The sequence below is a fragment of the Ursus maritimus genome, unplaced genomic scaffold (assembly GCF_017311325.1).
Source record: "Ursus maritimus isolate PB19 unplaced genomic scaffold, ASM1731132v1 scaffold_2, whole genome shotgun sequence".
Classification (NCBI taxonomy): Eukaryota; Metazoa; Chordata; class Mammalia; order Carnivora; family Ursidae; genus Ursus; species Ursus maritimus.
In genome coordinates this window covers 82,470,692-82,492,426 of record NW_024424452.1, presented here as the reverse complement: position 1 = coordinate 82,492,426, position 21,735 = coordinate 82,470,692, and the positions used below count along the sequence as shown (strand labels likewise).

At 39.3% G+C, this 21,735-nt stretch overlaps 1 protein-coding gene across 1 annotated transcript in view; it reads right to left on the bottom strand.

Moving 5' to 3' along the window:
• Positions 1-21,541, bottom strand: part of AXDND1 (axonemal dynein light chain domain containing 1) — an 88,080-nt gene extending 66,539 nt beyond the window's left edge. The window contains exons 1-9 of the mRNA XM_008696903.2: positions 21,256-21,541; positions 20,715-20,919; positions 17,829-18,001; positions 16,685-16,788; positions 10,722-10,842; positions 9,753-9,838; positions 6,706-6,762; positions 5,410-5,512; positions 4,013-4,134 (exon numbers count right to left, since the gene is read on the bottom strand). Coding sequence (XP_008695125.1) covers positions 4,013-4,134; positions 5,410-5,512; positions 6,706-6,762; positions 9,753-9,838; positions 10,722-10,842; positions 16,685-16,788; positions 17,829-18,001; positions 20,715-20,808 — 860 coding nt within the window. The 5' untranslated portion in view covers positions 20,809-20,919; positions 21,256-21,541. The remainder of the gene's footprint in view (positions 1-4,012; positions 4,135-5,409; positions 5,513-6,705; positions 6,763-9,752; positions 9,839-10,721; positions 10,843-16,684; positions 16,789-17,828; positions 18,002-20,714; positions 20,920-21,255) is intronic.
• Positions 21,542-21,735: the final 194 nt, after the last annotated feature.

The following is a 21,735-nucleotide window of genomic DNA, read 5'->3' as shown; positions in this document are numbered from 1 at the left end:
AAGAAGGCTTGTCCCCCTTTCTCTCTGCCCCTTCCCCTGCTCATGCATGTGCTCTCTCTCTCTCTCTCTCTAAAATAAACAAGTAAATCTTTAAAAATAAATAAAAGAAAGTCAGATGAGCATTTTTAAAAAATTAATAGGTAAATAACAAACTAGGAGCAAACTACTGTACTATATACTGTATTCTTTTTTAAATTTTTTTTAAAAATATTTTATTTATTTATTTGACAGAGAGAGAGAGACAGCCAGCGAGAGAGGGAACACAAGCAGGGGGAGTGGAAGAGGAAAAAGCAGGCTTCCCGCAGAGGAGCCTGATGCAGGGCTGGATCCCAGAACTCCGCGATCACGCCCTGAGCCTAAGGCAGACGCTTAACGACTGAGCCACCCAGGAGCCCTATATATTGTATTCTTACAATATAGTAAGCTAGAGAAAAGATGTTATTAAGAAAATCGTGAGGAAGAGAAAATACATTTACAGTACTGGACTGTAAAAAATCTGCTAGAAGTGAACCTGTGCAGTTCAAACCCAAGTTGTTCAAGGGTCAACTGTATATATGCTACATGATCCCATTTATATGAAGTTCCTAAATAGGTGAAACTAATGTAAGAGGGAAAGAAGTCAAAACTCCTGGAGAAGTGGGGGTGGGCATTTACTGGGAAAGAGCACTAGGGACCTTTGTGGGGTGATGGTAATCCTCCATATGTTGTTAAGAGTTTTTATTTGTCAAAAGTCAATAAAGGCAGACAAGATTTGTGTTTCTCGATACATGTAAATTTTACTCAAAATGAAAAAAAAGGCAAATAAATAATGAACTCTGTTTGTTTAATGATATACATGACAATGTATTTAGGGGGAAATACACTGAAGTCAGCAATTTACTTTGAAGTACATGAAATTGATGGATGGACAGAAGGATGGCTAGATGGATAGACAAGTGATAAAGCAAATAGAGGTAAATGTTAACAGCAGAATCTAGATAGTAGGTATGTGTGCGTTCACATTAAAATTATTTCTGTTTTGGGGCACTCGGGTGGCTCAGTCGGTTAAGTGACCAACTCTTGATTTCAGCTTGGACAAGCCCTGTGTGGGACTCATGCTCAGCGCAATCCTGCTTGAGGATTCTCTCCTTCTCCCTCTGCCCCTCCCTCTGCTCCTACTCTCTCTCTCTCTCCTTTGTCTCTCTTAAAAAAAAACTTAAAATCATTTCCATTTTTACAGATATTTGGAAATTTCCATAATAAAATATTGTAAAAAACAAAAATAACAACTGAAAAAACTGAAAAAAAGTCAGGTGCCTGCCACATCCAAAGATATTTATAGTGTCAACCAAAAAGATTACAACAGCATCCCTATTTCTTTCTAATGTAAGAATCTTGTTTAGCTCATACCCAATGCGGCAGTTTATTCCTCCTCCTATAAAAAAAATGTTATTATGAAACTCTGTTGCATATGAAAACTTCCTTCTTGGATGCCTGGGTGGCTCAGTCAATTAAGTGTCTGCCTCAGCTCAGGTCATGATCCCAGGATCCTGGAATCGAGTACCGCATGGGGCTCCTTACTCAGCCGGGAGCCTGCTTCTCCCCCTGCCTGCCGCTCCCCCTGCTTGTGTGCTCTCTCTGGGAAAGAATGAAAGAAAAGAAAAGAAAGAAAAGAAAGAAAAGAAAGGAAGAAAGGAAGAAAGAAAAGAAAAAAGAAAAGAAAAGAAAAGAAAAGAAAAGAAAAGAAAAGAAAAGAAAGAAAGAAAGAAAGAAAGAAAGAAAGAAAGAAAGAAAGAAAGAAAGAAGAGGAAGGGAGGGTGGGAGGGAGGGAAGAAGGAAGGGAGGAAGGAAGAAAGGGAGGAAGGAAAGAAGGGAGGGAGGAAAGAAGGGAGGGAGGGAGAGGGGAAGATAGGAAGGAAGGAAGGAAGGAAGGAAGGAAGGAAGGAAGGAAGGAAGGAAGAAAACTTCCTTCTGCTGCAATAGGCCTTAGGGGCAGTTGCATGAAAAGCGGACACACACACAAGCAGATCAGAAAGCACTCAATAAGACCAGAAGCAGAAAGCTACAGTAATATGCAAAGAGAGCAAAGAAGTCAGAGGCTGATCTCAACTATTTCCAAGGCATTACCATTTCCTGGGGACTTTCATTGGATCTTCACAACAATCTTGTGAAGCAGGGAAAACTCTTTAAGATATCAAGCTCAGGACAACTGTAGTCTTCCCCATTGAAGGTGGGCCCTAGACCTTCAAAAGATCTCCTACCACAACAAAATACTGACCACGAGATTATTCTGAACCTACTGAATGTTTCACCATTCCATAGATACATCATGAATGTTTGCAGCAATCGGCCTAAAACCTCGTTGTTTATTTTCACCTACTTTGTATTCTTTTTTTTTAAAGAATATCCCACACTCATGTATACTTTCTATTTATGTATATATATATATTTACTTATTTAAAGTAAGCTCTGTGACCAAAGTGGGACTTGAACTCACTACCCCGAGATCAAGAATTACATGCTCTACTGACTGAGCCAGCCAGGTGCTCCATCACCTACTTTACGTTTTTAATTCCCAACTTTACCGTATTCAAAGTCCTTGGCTTTGACGCCCTACTGAGATCCTGTCTCTGGTACCTTGGAGTTAGTATTTTTGTCTCCCTGGTGTCTCAACTTTTCTTAAAGGATTTTGGCTTTAACATGCCTGCCTGTCTCTTTCTGTCTAGACTTCTCAGATTGGACCCCACCTTATTTTGGCCCCTAGAAACTAACTCCTGAAATCAGCTGGAAGAGTCCCACTCACCTCTAGTCCTTGTGAGGGGAAAGTCTGGATCTGCCATTAGTCATCTAGCTCCTCTGCTATGCTTCCTCACCTGTCCCTCCCAGCTCTATTCTCAGATTGACAACTCAGACTTCAGTTGTCCCTATCCTCATTCTAATTTGCATTCTCCAGCTCTTAAGGTGTTCCAAGAACTGACTCCTTAGTATCTAATCTTGACAAGAATCTTATTAATGGCTTTGCTCCTCATTTCTCACACCATCAGATAGGAGGACTCAGCTTCCACACATCAGACAGTGGGCAAATAGGGCAAATTCATGTTATTAATTCTCATTCAGGAGAAACACATTCAGAGAGATCGAATAATTTTCCTGTGGTTCCATGGCAAGGAAGCTGCAGATACGTAATGTGAATCCAGTATTCTAATTCCACTATCCCTTCTAGCTTTTTGTGAAGTGCCACAGTCATAAGAAGCATTATGGCTATAATAGTATTTATCATGTTCATCTATTATAATTATATGCACTGAGCATCTACTTCTGTGCTCTCATTTAACCTCCCCACAATCCTATGAAGCTTCTTAATGCTTGACACAGAGTAGACACTCAATAGACATCACTGACTGATGAGTGAACAAATGGACAAATGAAATTTTTCACAGTAGTTAATTATCTGCATCTACAGATGAGAAAACTAAGGCTCACACTTTTGCCAAGGTCACACATCTAGATGTTGATTTGAAACCAGATCAGTCTGTCTCCAGGATCAATACATTTTTTAGTATTTCACACAGCACTTCACCCCCAATCATAAAAGAATATGGTGTCAGGGCACTTGGGTGGCACAGTTGGTTAGGTTCTTGATTTCAGCTCAGGTCACTATCTCAGGGTCATGGGATCGAGCCCCCCATCAAGCTCCACACTGAGTGCAGAGGCTGCTTGAGACTCTCTCTCTCCCTCTTCCTTTGCTCCCCTCACATACACACTTGTGTTCTCTCTCTCTCACTCTCTCTCTGTAAAATAAATAAATCTTAAAAAAAATAATATGATATCAAACATCCCAACAGAAATCATCTTAAGGAAGTTCTCAACCATCATATTTTTATTATAGAAAATATAATAGAAATGCAGTTCAGTTCCTTATTATCAATAGAATAGAGAAGGGAACTTTTGTGATTTTCTCAAAAGCAGATATAAACATAACTGTAATATAAAGCTCAAAAGGAAACTGGGATATTCCAATAACAGCTCTCACCTGATTTTGGATAGTAGTTCTCCTCTATCTGCACAGTCCACACTGACTTGTCGAATAAGTTCATGAAATACTGTATTGTAAATTGTCTGTTCCTTCCTCAATATATGTAGTAGTTTGTGCATCTGGCAGAAGATAAGGAATATCATCAGTATTCATTACAGTCTTATCAGTAAAACACCATTTTAGGAAGTAAAGACTCCGAATGTGAATGTTTTAGAGACACCTTGATAATTCATTTCACTTATATTTTTCTTTATAAATATATCTACAAAAATGATATATTATTTTCAAAAGTCTGTTTAATCATGTACCTGTTTGCACGATGCACTGAGGTCACAGTATCACTTCTATATCATTCCTGCCAAAAATGCATAACCTGAATCTAATCATGAGTACACATCACACAAACCAAAATTGAGGAACATTCTACAGAATAACTGGCATATGCTCTTCCAAATATCAAGGTCAAGAAAAACAAAGAACTGTTCCAGATTATTGTTGTCTAAAGGAACATGACACTTAAAAGCACTATGTGATCCTGGGATCATGAAACAGAGGAGATAAGAGCTATAAAAATCATTATAGGGACAATTGATAAAATTTGAAATTTGAATATGGACAGGTAATATTATTACTTCAATGTTAAATTTCCTGATTTTGATAACTGTATTATGGATATATAAGAGAATGTCCTTATCCATAGGAAACATACCCTGAAATGTTTGGTGATAAAGAGGCATAATGTCACCAGCTTACTGTAAAATGGTTCAGAAAAAACTATACATATAGAGATGTGAATGTAGAGAAGAAGAGAGAATGATAAAGCAAGTAGGGCACAATGTAAACTATTAGTGAATCTGGGTAAAGCTTACATAGGAATGCCTTATACTGAACTTCTCTTTAAGTTTCAAATTTTGTAAAAATAAAAATTTACAAAACAAAAGAGAAAGAGACCTCATAAAGAAAAACATCTGTATCTGTGTAAGATTGAAAGAGCTCTTTCATTAATAAAATAAAAATTTTAAGTGGTAAGAAAGCATGGTTTAATTGGCAGTGTGTTTAGTGGTACATAAAATAATAAAGGTCTTATAATGAATGGTACCTTATAGTCAATGAAATACAGTAATAATAATACCAACAATTATAGTGTGTACTACATGCCAAGCACTACTCTAAGCCCTTTACATTCATATGTCATTTAATCTCCACAACAACCCTATGAGGTAAGTATTATTATTACCTCTAATATAAAGATGAGGAAATTGAGGCACAAATACATTAAGTGACTTGCCCAAGGTCACTAGCTAATAAATGGCAGGGCCAGGATTCCAATCCAGACATTCTGGCTCCAGAATGCAATCTCTCACCCACTAGGTTACATTGATCTTTGCGATTACCTTGGTTGGCCCTGTATATTCCTGATTTTCCACACCAGCCCTCTCTAGCATAGCATCCATCACATCATTCAGCTGGACCACCTCTACTCTTTTATTAGGTTTCCTAAAAGATTAAGGTGACAGACTTATGTAATGAAGTGTTATAACAGGTCATCCTCAAATGACAAAAAGAATATATATAAAATGTATACACTACGGAATATTAATGGTATTTTTTTTATTTTAGAGATAGCAAGCGAGCTGGAGGAGGGCAGAGGGAGAGGGAGAGAACCCCAAGCAGATTCCCAACTGAGTGTGGAGCCTGACATAGGGTTCAATCCCAGACCCCAAGATCATGACCTGAGCTAAAACCAAGAGGTCACCCAATGCACTGAGCCACCCAGGTGCCCCTGGAATATTAATGGTATTTTAAAGCATTAGGCCTGTATGTACAGATCTAGTGGGTTATAGCAGTAATAAAATTTAAAACAAAGAAAAAGGAAAAGAAAAATGTAAATAGTATGATCCTCTTTTGCATAAATGAAATAATGTTTTCTTCCAAAAATTCTATACATCTAGTGTGCAGGACTGTAAGAACATGGGAGAAATATGGAGATATAAATACCAAGCTGTTAATATTGGTTACTTCACAATGTAAGTGAAGAAAAAGGACAATGGAGAGATAAGAAGAAAAAAAAGACTATAGCAAACAGATCTGCTGTACAACATTGTGCCTAGATTCAATGATACTATGTTGAAAACTTAAAAATGTATTAAGAAGACAGTTCTTTTTTTTTTTTAAGAAGACAGTTCTCATGTTAAGTGTTCCTACCACAATAAAATAAAATTTTAGAAAAAAGAAATTTAAAACTGTAAAAAAAAATATTTTATAGTATTTAAATATATTATAAATATGTAAAAATTGAAAACACTGATTAGATGATGGAATTGTGGGCAATTATAATCTTCGGTTTCTGCTATAACTTTAGTATTTTCTATGCAATAAAGTACTAAGAAAAATAAATATATATATATTAAAATACATATTCATATGTATATGTTCCTTCTAAGAAATACTTTCAAAAATAAACTGTGGGGCGCCTGGGTGGCACAGCGGTTAAGCGTCTGCCTTTGGCTCAGGGCGTGATCCTGGTGTTCTGGGATCGAGCCCCACATCAGGCTCCTCCACTATGAGCCTGCTTCTTCCTCTCCCACTCCCCCTGCTCGTGTTCCCTCTCTCGCCGGCTGTCTATCTCTGTCGAATAAATAAATAAAATCTTTTAAAAAAATAAAATAAAAAAAATAAACTGTACTTACATGGATGGGAAGAGCAATAGCCTCTTTTCACTATCTGTGAGGAGGGTAGTATATTTGCTGTAATAAATAAGACAGATAAATACTATTGTAAGAAAATTAGCTGGCCTGTTTATCACTTATCACAACATGATAAACCTAAGACCTTATGAAATTGGGAATCTTGGAGGCAATCGAAAAGGTCCATCATTTTACCCACAAGATCCCACCTAGACATCTCCAGACACAGATGTAATAACATTTATCATATTTGGAATATTTTTAGTAAAGAAGTTTTATTAACATTCCTTCTATGACACAATATGAACATTTCCTTGATTCACTTTTTTAAATGCCTTTTCAAAGGTGGAAGGATGTTTTAAGAACACTGAAATCAACACTTAAGTGAATAAACATGTTATAAAATTAATAAGCAGAGATGAAGCTGGAACCCAGTTTTCCTAACTCCCAGCCAAATCTGTCCTCTGAAAAGTGCCCGTTTCCACCTAAATGTGTATCACAATGAGAACCACATGGTAATCCTTCTAATTCATTATTATTTATGTAACATTTTTCTTCCCCTAGTTAAACATTTCTTTTGGTTCTGCCCCTCACTGGAACTCAGTTGGCTAATAAGGTCCATTTTCAGAATAGATCAGTCAAAAATCTCCAGGGACTATTGCATTACTGGGTGTTTACCCCAAAGATACAGACGTAGTGAAGAGAAGGGCCATATGCACCCCAATGTTCATAGCAGCAATGTCCACAATAGCTAAATCGTGGAAGGAGCCGAGATGCCCTTCAACAGATGACTGGATTAAGAAGTTGTGGTCCATATATACAATGGAATATTACTCAGCTATCAGAAAGAACGAGTTCTCAACATTTGCTACAACATGGACGGCACTGGAGGAGATAATGCTAAGTGAAATAAGTCAAGCAGAGAAAGACAACTATCATATGATTTCTCTCATCTATGGAACATAAGAACTAGGATGATCGGTAGGGGAAGAAAGGGATAAAGAAAGGGGGGGTAATCAGAAGGGGGAATGAAACATGAGAGACTATGGACTATGAGAAACAAACTGAGGGCCTCAGAGGGGAGGGGGGTGGGGGAATGGGATAGGCTGGTGATGGGTAGTAAGGAGGGCACGTATTGCATGGTGCACTGGGTGTTATACACAACTAATGAATCATCGAGCTTTACATCGGAAACCGGGGATGTACTGTATGGTGACTAACATAATATAATAAAAAATCATTAAAAAAAAAAAATCTCCAGGGACTATGAAGACTCAGAGTTTCAAAAATGAATGAGATGAGCCAGAAGCAATGATAGCCCAGACACAACAAGCACACCTATCACCCAGATCTTGACTTCTAAGTACCATTCTCCACTAAAAGGAATCAGCACTCCCTGGAGAAGTGACATAGCTCATTCCATAGCTGGAGGTGGGAACTATAAGATGAACCTGGAAATCTTATCAAGTCAGAAAATAAGGAACACTCAAAGAATTATGGGGACACGTCCAAAGAACAAAGGAGCCAGCTTAAAGAGCTAACATTGGCCAAATCTAAAAATTTTTGAACATAAAAATAATCATAGTAAAGAACTATAACCCACAGAAAAAAAAAGAAATCCATGAATCCATATGGTAAAATGCTAACTAATAAACACAGAAGAAATGATGAAGCTAAAAAAGTCATCGAAAAGATCTATAACTAGTGGGTTGCTAGGAAACACACTGAAGTATTTGGTGGTAAAGGGTCATATCTCCAACTTACTCTTGAGTAGTTTTAATGTGTGTGTGTGTCTGTGTGTGCGTGTGTGTGCACGCACACGCGCCCGCATCAAAGCAAATAAAGCAAAATGTAAATAGTAAAAAAAGAGAGTACATGAGAATTGCTTGTTATATTTTTGTACCATTTTTATAATTTTGAAATTATACAAAAATAAAAAGTTCCCCAGAAAATGATTAATATTGGCACAATGTTGTTCTGAAACCCACTATCATAAGGAAATGCTGTTAACATGTGTATTGGAAAAGTAAAAAGAGTGACAGCCTCTGGAGATTTTATTATAAAACCTTAGTTCACAGTTCTAGTTTTTTACACTATCAAACATTCAAACACTGTTTCAGAAAATACAAGCAAGATCCCATTTTGAATCTCATAAGCAGGAAACAAAGAAAATTGGAGATGACTAGCACGCAGGCTGGAGCCAAGCCCTAGAGTGTGCATTATGAGACGGCAGCTCAGAGGGCTACTTTCCTTTGTCTCCTTGGCCACTGCTCAAAACCGTTCCTAAAGAGGCCTAGGCAAGCATTCAGAACAAAGATCCGATACTTTTTAAATTCAAAATTAAACAGTAGGAAAAGACAGAAAGAGAACAATCTGATCACCAAAATCTCAAACTCTTTTCAATAAGACATTTTCCTTTTTGGGGGCAGGCGATAGTAAAACTTGTTTAATTTCAGATAATATGATAAGGACTCTACAAATAAAACCTACTAGAATTAATAAATGAGTTTTATAACATCACAAGATACAAATTCATTATGCAATTATTCGTCGTATTTCTATGTGCAATCAATGAACAACCCAAAAATGAATATAAGAAATCAGTTTCATTCACAATAATAAAATATTCAGCAATACATGAAGCAAAAGGAGTGTAACATATCCAACATCAAAAACTATAAAGCATAGCTAGGAGAAGTTAAAAACAATCCCAATAAATAGAAATTCCAATGGTTTAAAACTGGATTATGAGATGACTGCACAACTCCATAATTTAATTTAAAAAACTAAACTGTCCACTTAAAATTGGTGGACGTTTTAATTTTTTTTAATTTATTTATTTTTATTTAAATTCAATTAACATATAATGTATTATAAGACATTTTCACTTCGACACCTTTCTTAAATTTCAGGTGGAAGGCCAAATGTTTCCTTATTTCAATGCAGAGATTACCTAGGAACATGGGTGAACTGTTCTCAGGTTCCTCTATGTCTGGGAAGGAGGAAACAATCCCACTTGTCAGATAATCAGGATATACCACAGTACTCACTCATCATAACACTCCAAACCTGAAACTCCTGTATTTGACACAATATGAAATTCTTCAGGAATCAAAGTATCTGTTAGTTTCTTTGGCTTAAAAAGAAAGAAAGAAGGATAAAAATGAAAACATTAGTAAATGAAAAAAGTTGAATTGCATAAATCAACATTCCTACCCCAAAGTGATACTATTGATTAAGAAATTTTGATTACAGAAATACCAGTATTAGTAATATGGACCATAGGACATAGTAAAAAAACATTTAGCAGAACACACATTTAAAAAATAACCATGAATTAAAGAATAACCTTGGTTGTAGTATTATTCACACATGTCCCACACATTCAGTAATCCACAGACTCTTTAAAATTCAATAGGAGGGATGCCTCGGTGGCTCAGTCAGTTAAGCATCTGCCTTTGGCTCAGGTCATGATCTCAGGGTCCTGGAACTGAGCCCAGCATTGGGCTCCCTGCTCAATGGGGAGCCTGCTTCTCCCTCTCCTCCCCACAAGTGCTCGCTGTCATTATATCTGTCTCTCTCTCAAATAAATAAAATCTTTCAAAAAATAAAAATAAAAAATAAATAAAATTCAATAGGAATTTAAAATTTGCCTTAGCAACATGCCAAAAATAAGAATTCTACAACTTTGAACTGTAAATTTAACATTAGTTTTTTTTTTAAAAAAAAAATCTAGTCTCCTATACTGTATTTTCTAGATTAAAGGAATATTTAGATTAAATAGATTAAAGTGGATTACATGATAGATTAAAGTGGATTAATTATAGTTTGGAAAATGGCTTAAAACAAGAAATCATAGATCCTTTCCCGCTAGATACCCTTTCCTAGAAATAATTAGAAAGTGCTATGAAAACTGAAAAGAAATACAGGTTGTTTTTACAGTACAACATTGCTTTATATTTTAAGGAAATTATTTTTAAAAATTAGAGAGGAAATTATTTGTCAAATATTTTATTTACCTTATGTGGCACAATGACACCATCATGTGACTGTAATGAACGTTCTGAACGTGGGGGACAAAGCAAACTCTCCCTGGCCTCTCCTTTAACGTATTTAACATCGTACAGAAAAGAAATATCCCTAAAAAATCAGAAAAATGTATTTACCATATAAATTTTCTGTCTGGCTATTGGATAAGAGTGGGTAAGATCCACACACATCCTTCTAGTGGGTGAAAAGGGGCACAAAACCAGTCTCCTTACTTCATACTTCATTAAGACAGTGGAGGCATTAGATATGAGCCACCCCTTCCCCATTCTTCCCCTTCCCCATCTCACATTTCTCCTTCATATCACAAATTCTTTCCCTTCCTTCAACCTCGGGCTAAGATGTATTCTCTTCCCCAGGGTTATTTCCTCCACTTATGTACTTGATTTCATCTTTACCCAATCCTTTGGGATCTCATTCCACCAAACTACTTTTGTGTGTCTCCCTCTCTCTTGGAATATTCCCTTTGGACTATAACTCAAGTCTTTTCCCCTTCTAAAAATCTACCCTTGACCATGCATTGCTGTCATGTTATCAGGATCTATCTATCGATTGACCGATCTTTTACTTTCCTTTAATCAGATTTCTTGAAATTTCCTTGCAATCTAATTTCCATCCCTAGCTCTCTTCTGAAACCACTAGAAAGCTGATGATGTTCTACTGCTAAGTCATCAGCTCTTCTTTTCCACCATTTCCCTGTATTATCTCCCAGGGTTGATTATCTCTCTTTTTAAAAACACTCTTCTTGGGGCACCTGGGTGGCTCAGTCGGGTAAACATCTGCTTTCAGCTTAGGTCATGATCCCAGGGTCCTGGGATCGGGCCCCATGTCAGGCTCCCTGCTCACTGGGGAGCCTGCTTTTCCCTCTCCCTCTGCCCCTCCCCACCCTGCTCATGCTTTTTCTTTCTTTCAAATAAATAAATAAAATCTTAAAAAAAAATCCACTCTCCTCTCCTGTATGTTACTGGACTCTCCTAGTTCTTTTGCCTTAACTACTCCTTCTTGGACTCCTCTGTGACTTCCTGTCTATTAAACGGAAATGCCCTGCAACATTCTGGCCTCATCTCTCTGTATTCTTACCCTATACTTTCTTCTTGGCAATGCCATCAAATCTCACCTTATCACATTTGTAACCTATACATAACATGAATAATCTTCCCTCCATTCTAACTTTCCACCCTCCTATCCTCACTAATTCTTCAGGAAATACCACCATTCTATCCATCAAAACGTCAGCATATATAATTGATTCCTTTCCATCCACTGCCCTAAATTCCTATCCACCACTAACACTTATTAATTTTATAGCCACCCTCATATCATTCTAGCGTTGACCCTGTTGCCTCTTGCCAAAGCCAAATCACCAGTCCAAGCTCTCCCTACTTTTTATGTGGATTCTCAAGTCTCTCTAGTATATTCTACACACTTCTGCCAGATTCACCTTAGCACAGTTATAATCAGGCCACTTACTGCATGTGATTTTCACACGTCTCAGCCCCTCCCCCCAATTGTAATTGGTATAGTCATTATGATAAATAGTATGGAACTTCCTCAAAAAAATAATATAGAACTACCATATGACTCAGCAACCCCACTTCTGGGTTTATATCCAAAGGAAATGAATCTGGATCTTGACAAAATATCTGCACTCCCATGTTCACTGACGCATTATTCACAATAGCCCAGACATGGAAACAACCTAAATGTCCACTGATTAATGAATGGATAAAGAAAATATGTATATATAGACAATGGGATGTTATCCAGCCTTTAAAAAGGAACTCCTGCCATTTGCGACAGCATGGATGAAGCTGGAGAACATTATGCCAAGTAAAATAAGCCAGACAAAGACAAATACCATATCTTTTTATTTCTTATAAAACTGTTGTGGTATATCACCTGCTTCCACTCCTCTGGAAAATCTATTTTTATTTACCAAAACAAAAAACAAAACAAAACTTGGAATCTTGGCCATAGCACAAAAACTGGATCCCCCAGATTATCAAACTGAGTTCATACTTCACATTTTTCTTCAAATCATCACTGGTTATGTTCATAAATAAGCATTTCTTTTATTTGAAGTTGTCAAGGAATGAGGTATTTCAGAGAGATCGATTTTCCAAATAACTGAGGAATGCTTTTTAAAAATACTTTCTAAAATGTATTTAAAACTTGGCAGCTTTCTTAAAGAGTGTACGTAACACAATTTAATCTTTTCTTGACAATTCAAGTAATGACTTATGAAGTTACAAGCATCCTAAGGACAGTCTGGTTATGTTTCTGAAACCTAAGTCAGCACTAGAATATGGCAGGCCCTGGTGTGTGTTGGGTCCCTCTTTGGGTTGGAAGGGTTGGAAAGCACTTTCCCAGACACCCTTGCAGCTAGGGTTCTGGGTGTGAACTAAGTTCCTCAAGTAAATGCACTTTTGCAAGATTTCAGAGGTAGAAGTAAAACAGAATTCCCTTTCTTGTCATGTCTTTAGCTGATTCTACCAGCAACATCATGGAAAAGTGATTTTCCTAAAACATTCCAGAATCCATTCTCCAGCTACCCCGGTCCAGAGGGGCAGTGCAGCAACTGCAGTGACAGCTTCTTGATTTCAGCTTCCAGATCCTTGGACCACAGTTAAGGGGTCTTTTTTTTTTTAATTGCAATTATCATTCACATATCACAAAATTCGCCCTTTAAAAGAGTACAATTTATAAATTTTTAGTATCCTCACAAGTTTTTACTATATTCACAATTTACAAGTTTTAATATATTCACGAAGTTGTATGACCATCACCAGTATCTAACTCCAGCTTATTTTTATCACCCCTCAAAAAACCCCTTACCCATTAGCAGTAATTCCCCATTCTTCTCTGCAGCCCCACCCCCAGCAAACAATAATCTACCACTTTCTTGTCTCTATGGATTTGCCTATCCTGGACACTTCATATAAAAACAGAAACACACATGTGCCCTTTTATGACTGGCTTCCTTCACTTAGCATGTTTTCGAGGTCCATCAACGTTGTGGCAGGTATCCGTACTTCTTCATTCCTTTTTATGGCTGAATAATATTCCACTGTATACGCCATTTTGTTTGTTTTTCATCAACTGATGGACAGTTGGTTTGTTTCCACTTTTTGGCTGCATGAATAATGCTGCCATGAATATTCATTGTAAGTTTTTGTGCAGACATATACCATCTATTCTCTCGGGTATACACCCAAGGGTATATCTATTCTCTTGGGTATATACCTAGGAGTGGAATTGCTGGGTCATCTGGTAAGCCTATGTTTAAATTTTTGAGGAACTGCCAAACTATTTTCCAAAGAGGCTGCTCCATTTTACATTCCCACCAGCAATGTATGACACTTCCAATGTCTCTACATCCTTACAAATGCTTGTTATTATCAGCTTTTTGGCCATCCTAGTAGGTGTGAAATAGTATATCTTCACAGTTTGATTTGCATCTCCTTATGGCTAGTGATGTTGAGCATCTTCTCATGTGTATATTGGCCATTTTGACCTTGTCTGGACAAACGTCTGTTCAAGGAGGCATACTCTTGGACTCCTGCGGCAGCTACTACNNNCTGTGTCGTAGGTTAATTCCACCCTGTTCTGAGAGTTATTCCCAAGAGTGTTGCTTCACGCCTGCTCCTTTAGCCCTTTTTTTTAAATACTCAATTTTTTTAAATACTCAATTTTTTTAAATTCTCAATTTAGGGGCGCCTGGGTGGCTCAGTTGGTTAAATACTCAATTTAATGCTTCAAATAGCTTTTATTTTCTGCACTGAACTCTGACTGATAAAGCTGTCAAAAAATATTACTCAGAGGCTATTTTCTGGGTTGTTTTCTATTTTACTGTTGTGCTCTAAATATTTAAGGTTGCTAGACAGGTTGCCTCTTGTTATAAATACTATTAGTTATACATACATGTATTAATTTTCTACTGGTGTCATAAAAATTACCACAAATTTAACAGCTTAAAGAACACAAATTTATTATCTTACAGTTCTATAGGTCAGAAGTCCAACACAAGGCTCACAGGCTAAAATCAAGGTGTTGACAGGGCTATATTCCTTTCTGGATGCTCTAGGGGAAGATCCATTTCCGTGCCCATTGGAGTTGTTAACAGAACTCAATTCCTTGCGCTTCTAGGACTGAGATTCTTGTTTCCTTGATGGTTGCCAGCTGAGGGCCATACCCAGCCTCTAGAGGCCAACAGGAGTTCTTAGCTTCTGTCCTCCCTTCCTCCATCTTCAAAGCCAGCAATAGTAGGCTGAATTCCTTCTCTCTCACACTTCCACTGTGTCCTCCTTCTTCTCTGACCCATTCAACTTCCTTCTTTTTCCACTTTAAAGACTCAAGCAGTTAGGTTGGGCCCATCCTGAGAATCCAGGTTAATCTCACCATCTCAGGGTCCTTAACCTTAATCACATCTGCAAAGTCTCTTTGGCTATGTAAAGTATGTATTCAAGTTCTGAGGTACAGTGAGAACATTTTGCGGGGAGGCCATTATCCTGTTTACCACAAATCTTCACAGTTTCAAAATTCCAAGTCAGAAGTCATTGGACATTAAAACTTTAATATTGGGTTACTGCTGCATTCAGATATAGCTTATTATTTTTTTCAAAGTACTTCAAACATCTCATAACTACTAATTATAACTAGAGATAATCATAACCATGATCTGAAAGTATAAAATAAAATATAGATATTTTGACACTAAAGCCCCAGGCCACAATAGTTAATAGCCCAAGTTCCTGCCACCTTTTCTAGCACTGAGACATAGCTGAGTAATAATAGCTTATATTGAAATGTCCCTGTATAGGGGCACCTGGCTGGTCAGTCAGTGGAGCACACGCCTCTTGACCCCAGGGTCGTGAGTTTGAGCCCCATGTTGGGTGTAGAGCTTGCTTACATACATACATACATACATACATAGTACTGTCCATTATCTCCTTTAAAATACGTGCTTTACAATATCCCTGGGAGGTCCACAAAATGGAGTAAGTCTATTATTCCCTTTTTGCAAATGAGAAAATGGAACTCAGAAAGACTAAATAACCGGGGTGCCTGGGTAGCTCAGTCATTAAGCGTCTGCCTCCAGCCCAGGGCGTGATCCCAGGATCCTGGGGATCGAGCCCCGCATCAGGCTCCCTGCTCTGCTGGGAGCCTGCTTCTTCCTCTTCCACTACCCCTGCTTGTGTTCCCTCTCTCACTGGCTGTCTCTCTCTCTGTCAAATAAATAAATAAAACCTTAAAAAAAAAAAAAAAGACTAAATAACCTACCCATGTATTAATATGTTAATTATTACATATTAATGTGTCATTAATGTGTCATAATATTACATATTATTTCTTTCGGATGAAGTGATATCTCAAGAGGGGCATGCAACTGATAAATGGACTACACGTGGAAAATGAGCTGGTCACAATCTTCACAGGGAAACCTGGGGCATGTAGAGTATTTTTAAGAATGACATAAAAACAACGAATAGTATTTGCTGATTTGATCTAAAGGTGGAAGGTTCACTTTGAGGAAAACCAAGGAGGAAGCACTTGCTCTTCAAGGTTTTCACATAGCTCTGTTACCTCATCTTCTACCGCAGATGCAGGAGGCACTAGAAGACACTCTGCTTGTGGGATCCTGTCCCTTTTACTAAGTTACAGCAAAGGACGGAAGAGTAAGTGGACAAGGACACAAAGGCAGGCAAAAAGCAAATCTAAACAAACCAAAAGCCAGTCGAGTTAATAATCCTACACACAGAAGGGTGGTTCTGTGTCTTCTTCAGATTGTATTCTGATTCATCAAAGATACTGTAAGCTTCAAATTTAAAATCTTGGATTCTATGATTTTTCCAATTGTGCCCCTCCCAAAGAAATGAGAGAAAATGAGAAAATGACTCTATTCGTTGGTATCTACCCCACCATCAGCCTTCTTTACCTTCCAGCACCAGTTAGGGAAACAGGATGGTCAATCAGGTATTTGAACTTATCTCTTCGATTAGGGTGATACCAGACTTGGTCCGCTGGACGCGGAAGAGTACCCTAAGAAAAAGCAAATACATGAATGTACAGCAGAGGGAGCTCTAGGCAAATGAAATCTGCCAATCCTTCGGCATGTTTACGTTAAAGGCATTCGGATAGTCTACGGAAAAAAGAGAGAGCAGAATGCTTAATCAATACTACGGAGAAAAACTGAAACTGGGACAATTCAAAAGTGAAAGAAAAATATCAAGACTGAGAGTAATAATAATGATCACTTAGGCAAATCACATTTTAAAAAGCATTTCCCTGGAAATACTGGTGCAAATGATTTTAGTTTTCATTCTAGGAAATTAATTTTAAAGTATTTTGAAAGACAATCAGGAATACTGGGATGCCTGGGTGGCTCAGTCGGTTAAGCGTCTGCCTTCAGCTCTGGTCATGATCCCAGGACCTTGGGATCAAGCCCCACATTGGGCTCCTTGCTCAGCAGGAAGCCTGCTTCTCTCTGTGTGTGCCATTCTCCCTGCTTGTGCTTGCTCTCTCTCTCTCCCTCTCTGACAAATAAATAAATAAAATCTTTAAAATAAAAAAAAGAGGAATATATAACATTAAAAAAGAAACAAGTCCAAAATGAAGCCACTTGTGCTAAGCCTCCATTCAGCAAACCAACATGTAACATCTTACCTAATTTCAGTTCTGCCATCTCACAAGAGTGGCATTTTAAGCCAATCAGCTGGACCATTCCTGATCAGCATTACTGAGATAATCAGCCTGATAGGCTCCCACCCTTCCCCAGGAGAAGATGACCTTGCCCAAAATAATCCTTTCTTTTGTTTATGACTTCCTTGTCCCTGCCCCTTTCTGCCAAAAAAAAAAAAAAAAAAAAAAAGCCCTCCATTTTGTACAGCTTTTCAGAACTCCTTTCCACTTCCTATATGGGATGATGCCTGATTCATGAATTGTTGAATAAAGCCAATTAGATCCTCAAATTTACTCAGTTGAATTTTGTTTTTTAACAAGAACATGCTCAACAAATATCTAATGAACTGGATACCAAAAAGACATATGTTCCCCAGTACATAGTATAGGTATATACTCACCTTTGGGGTTTTAATTTTCTTAGGAGGCAGTAAGTTTTCAGGACAAGGACCAGCATTGGCTGCATAGGTCAGAGAAAGAAGAACTTCCTCAGGGATGAACTCATTCTGAAGAGATGAAGGAAGGGGTTTTGAATGATCCGCCATATTTTTTTTCTCCTTTAGTTCAGGAAGTCCTAAGAAAGTAATGGGAAAGAAAAACTTGCTGCAGTTTATAGTTAGTTGGAGATTCCCAGGCTGCCTCATCAATACCACTTGTATGTTTCTAACATACTGCAAATACTGCCTGTGGTTGCCAAAAATAGTAACATTAAACACTGAACATCATCTAGTCAAGAAAAAAAAAGCTCATATTGCCTGCCCTCCTCACACTTACATCACACACAGTTCGAAACACTGAGGCACAAAGATGTACCTCCATTATTCCAAATTCAAAGCTGAAAATTAAACTCACATCACCTGCTCAATTAAGTGGAGCAGCCTTAAAATGAGAAAGTCTATTTTCCCTTTGATGAGCAAAGGACAAAAGAAATCTCCCCTCAAAACTGTCAAATTATTTAGTAATTATTTCTATATAAATTCAAAGGTGAGAATAATTGCATTAATTGGGGCATATTTAGAGTAGAAGGGATCTGAGTTGGGTTTAAGAGTAAAAGCAGAATTTGGATTGTTGGAAATGAAGAGAGTGGAATAATCTGAGCAAACTGGCAGAGCAAGAACCGTACCAAGTGTGTTCTATTCAGATAGGGAATGGGGACAAATAGGAAAAGGCCTCCTGTGAAGTCAGTCAAGGAGAGTGGGGTCGTTGTTTTTTGTTTTTTTTTTTTTAAGATTTTATTTTATTTATTTGACGGAGAGACAGCCAGCGAGAGAAGAAACACAAGCAGGGGGAGTGGGAGAGGAAGAAGCAGGCTCCCAGCGTAGGAGCCCGACGTGGGGCTCGACATGGGGCTCGACGTGGGGCTCGACGTGGGGCTCGACGTGGGGCTCGATCCCAGAACACCAGGATCACGCCCTGAGCCAAAGGCAGACACTTAACGACTGAGCCACCCAGGCGCCCCTGGGGTTGTTCTTACGGAACTCTCCACTAATCTACAGCTCTCACAAAGTATGGCTTATGTTGATGATGTATTTTTGGAATGTTGGTGAGGTCCAGAGCCGACGACGGCCAAGAAAGAACTCCTGAGAGGTCTTTGGTGCAATAAAGGTGATTTTACTGAAGCACAGGGACAGGACCCAGGGGCAGAAAGAGCTTCTGTACTACAGTTGTGAGGAAAGGCTGATTATATACTTGGGAGTTGTGGGAGGTAAGGAAAATGGGAGGTTTTCAAAAGGATTTTGATATGCTAAAGATTTATAGGATACTGGAGGCCTGGCTATTGCCAAATTAAGCTTGTTTTATTTCTAGTAAGGCATTAACGTTAAGACAGTTTTGGGACTTTTTTGGAGGAATGTTATACTCTATTACAACTCCCTGTCAATAAGCAGCAGGTTGTAAAAGAACTTAACTTAGTTTACATTTCCTTATGCCTGTTTCCCACATGACTCATGGAAGAGAGGGTGATGTTAGGGCTCCAGAAAATTCAATTATGGGTCTCTGAAAGTTAGGCTGTTGATAAGAATGCTTTTTCCTTGTAAATCACTAAGACACTGGAGACTCATGTCTGGCAGGACTGTGATCTCTATTAGTTAACCATTTGTTTTTCCCTTCCCTTAGCTTTAGGGCAGCCAGCAGTACCTGAGGAATGTCACACACATCCTACCTAGGAGTGGGGCTGGGAGGGGTGCAGGGGTGCTTTGCCCTCAGCTTGCCTTCTGTTCCCTCATCATTAATTTCTATGAGGTATCATGCCTTCCTTGTTCACCAGCAAAACTTCTGAAGTTCACATTGTTTGAAATGGAGTTGGAATATCTCAAGAAATAGAAAGAAAAAAAAAAAAAAGCTGGGTGGGGTTTTAGCACAATCTCCCCTAAAAAGAAAACAAGATGAAGGTGTTGGAGGGAGTTCTGGCATGATGGGAGTAGGGCTGAGGCCAGCTGATTCTTAGTCTAGTGGAGAGCTGCATTTATCTCTATATGAATGAAAATCTTAAGGAATTATTGTCATTTAGAATAATTATCAAAACCTGATACAAACTGGTTCCTTAAAGTCAGAGCCCAGGTACCAAAAAGTAGTTTCATGCAACTATTGGAACTAAAACAGGGTGTATTTAAAACAACATAAAACTAGGGGCGCCTGGGTGCCTCTTTGCGTTGAGCACATGACTCTCGATTTCCACTCAGGTCATGATCTCAGGGTGGTGAGATCCAGCCCTGGTTGCCCTGTGCACTTAGCAAGGGGTTATGCTTGGCTATCCTCCCTCTCCTTCTGCCCCTCCCACTTTTTCTCTCTAAAATAAATAAATAAATCTTTTAAAAGAAGTTTTAAAACAATAGAAAACATCGTCATTTGAAAAAAAAAATTAGTCTTTAGGCAGAGTACTGAGACAGGACTCTGACTCAAAAGTACTATAAAAGGTATAGCTTTTGATTTTACTGAAACAAGTGTATTAGAAAAATGAAACTAGGGGCGCCTAGGTGGCACAGCGGTTAAACGTCTGCCTTCGGCTCAGGGCGTGATCCCGCGGTTGTGGGATTGAGCCCCACATCAGGCTCCTCTGCTATGAGCCTGCTTCTTCCTCTCCCACTCCCCCTGCTTGTGTTCCCTTTCTCGCTGGCTGTCTCTATCTCTGTCAAATAAATAAATAAAATCTTAAAAAAAAAAAAAAAAGAAGAAGAAAAATGAAACTAAGGTATCCTGAAGTCTCAGATTCAGGGCAACGGGGAAGGTGCTGTGAGTTCTGTATGGCCACGATTACTTCTGTCTGTGGGATCCTTGAAGCACTGTACCTGTCTCCTCCTTGGATGCAGAGACTTTTAATTTTTTGCCCTCAAGTGTTGACAAGGAGGTTAGCAATGTGGAGGGCGTTTTCGGAAGAGACATGATAGTCAATGTCTCCTACCACTGTCTTTAGTAATTTGAAATACCGCTCCCGAAAGCTAACTTAGAAACCAATCAGCGGGTGCTGGGATTCGGCAGTGCTGCCCCACTGTCCTGCAGGCAAAAAAGAGAGAGACGCATTTAGTGGTTATGCTAAGGGCAGACTTTATAATTCATCAAGCGTGGGTTTTCCTTCTTTGGGGAGCTTTCTGTGTTCTCTCAGGTCCCCTGAGACCGAGAAGCCTGAGGCTGGGTCGGGGTCTGGGTCCCGGCCGAGGCCACGCTTGGCCCACCCACCGAGCGCCGGCCCCACGCGGGGGCCGCCCATCGCTCCGGGCGGGGAGCTCGGGTCCGCGGCCTCCCCCCCACACCAGCTCCCTGGGCTCCGGGTAGGGCTGAGTCCTCGCCGTGTCCGGCTCAGAACTAATGGGGAAGAGACACAACCGGTACCGGCAAATTGTGTTTCCCGCCAGCCATCTGGTCGCCTCGCCCTTTTCCGGAGCGCCTGCGTGTCGTCCTGGAAACCCAGGCCCCCGAGCGTTGGCGACCCTCACTAGGGGCTGTCTTCGGCGGTGCCGGCGGAGCAGGGGGACAGCTAAGAATCCCAACACGCGGGTTCGCGGTGTTTTTCACCACAGCATAGGCTCAGCAGCAATAGAGAACAAACATTATTTAATCGGTCCGTTCTCACGGACTGCGCTAGTGGCCGGATCCCGAGCTTCCGCCCGCAGGTCGTCGCCAGTGCGCAGGCGCCAGCGGGGGCCGGGTCGCTCGCCCTCCTCCCCCCGGACGACTTTCGCGGCTCCCGACGGAAGTTGCCCGCCGCCTGATTGGAGCCAGCCTCCTGTAAGAGATTTGTTTTCCCATCACATTCTCCCACCTTTTTGTTGTTTTCCTGTTTTTCTAAGAGCCAAATCCAGGCGAAATTAG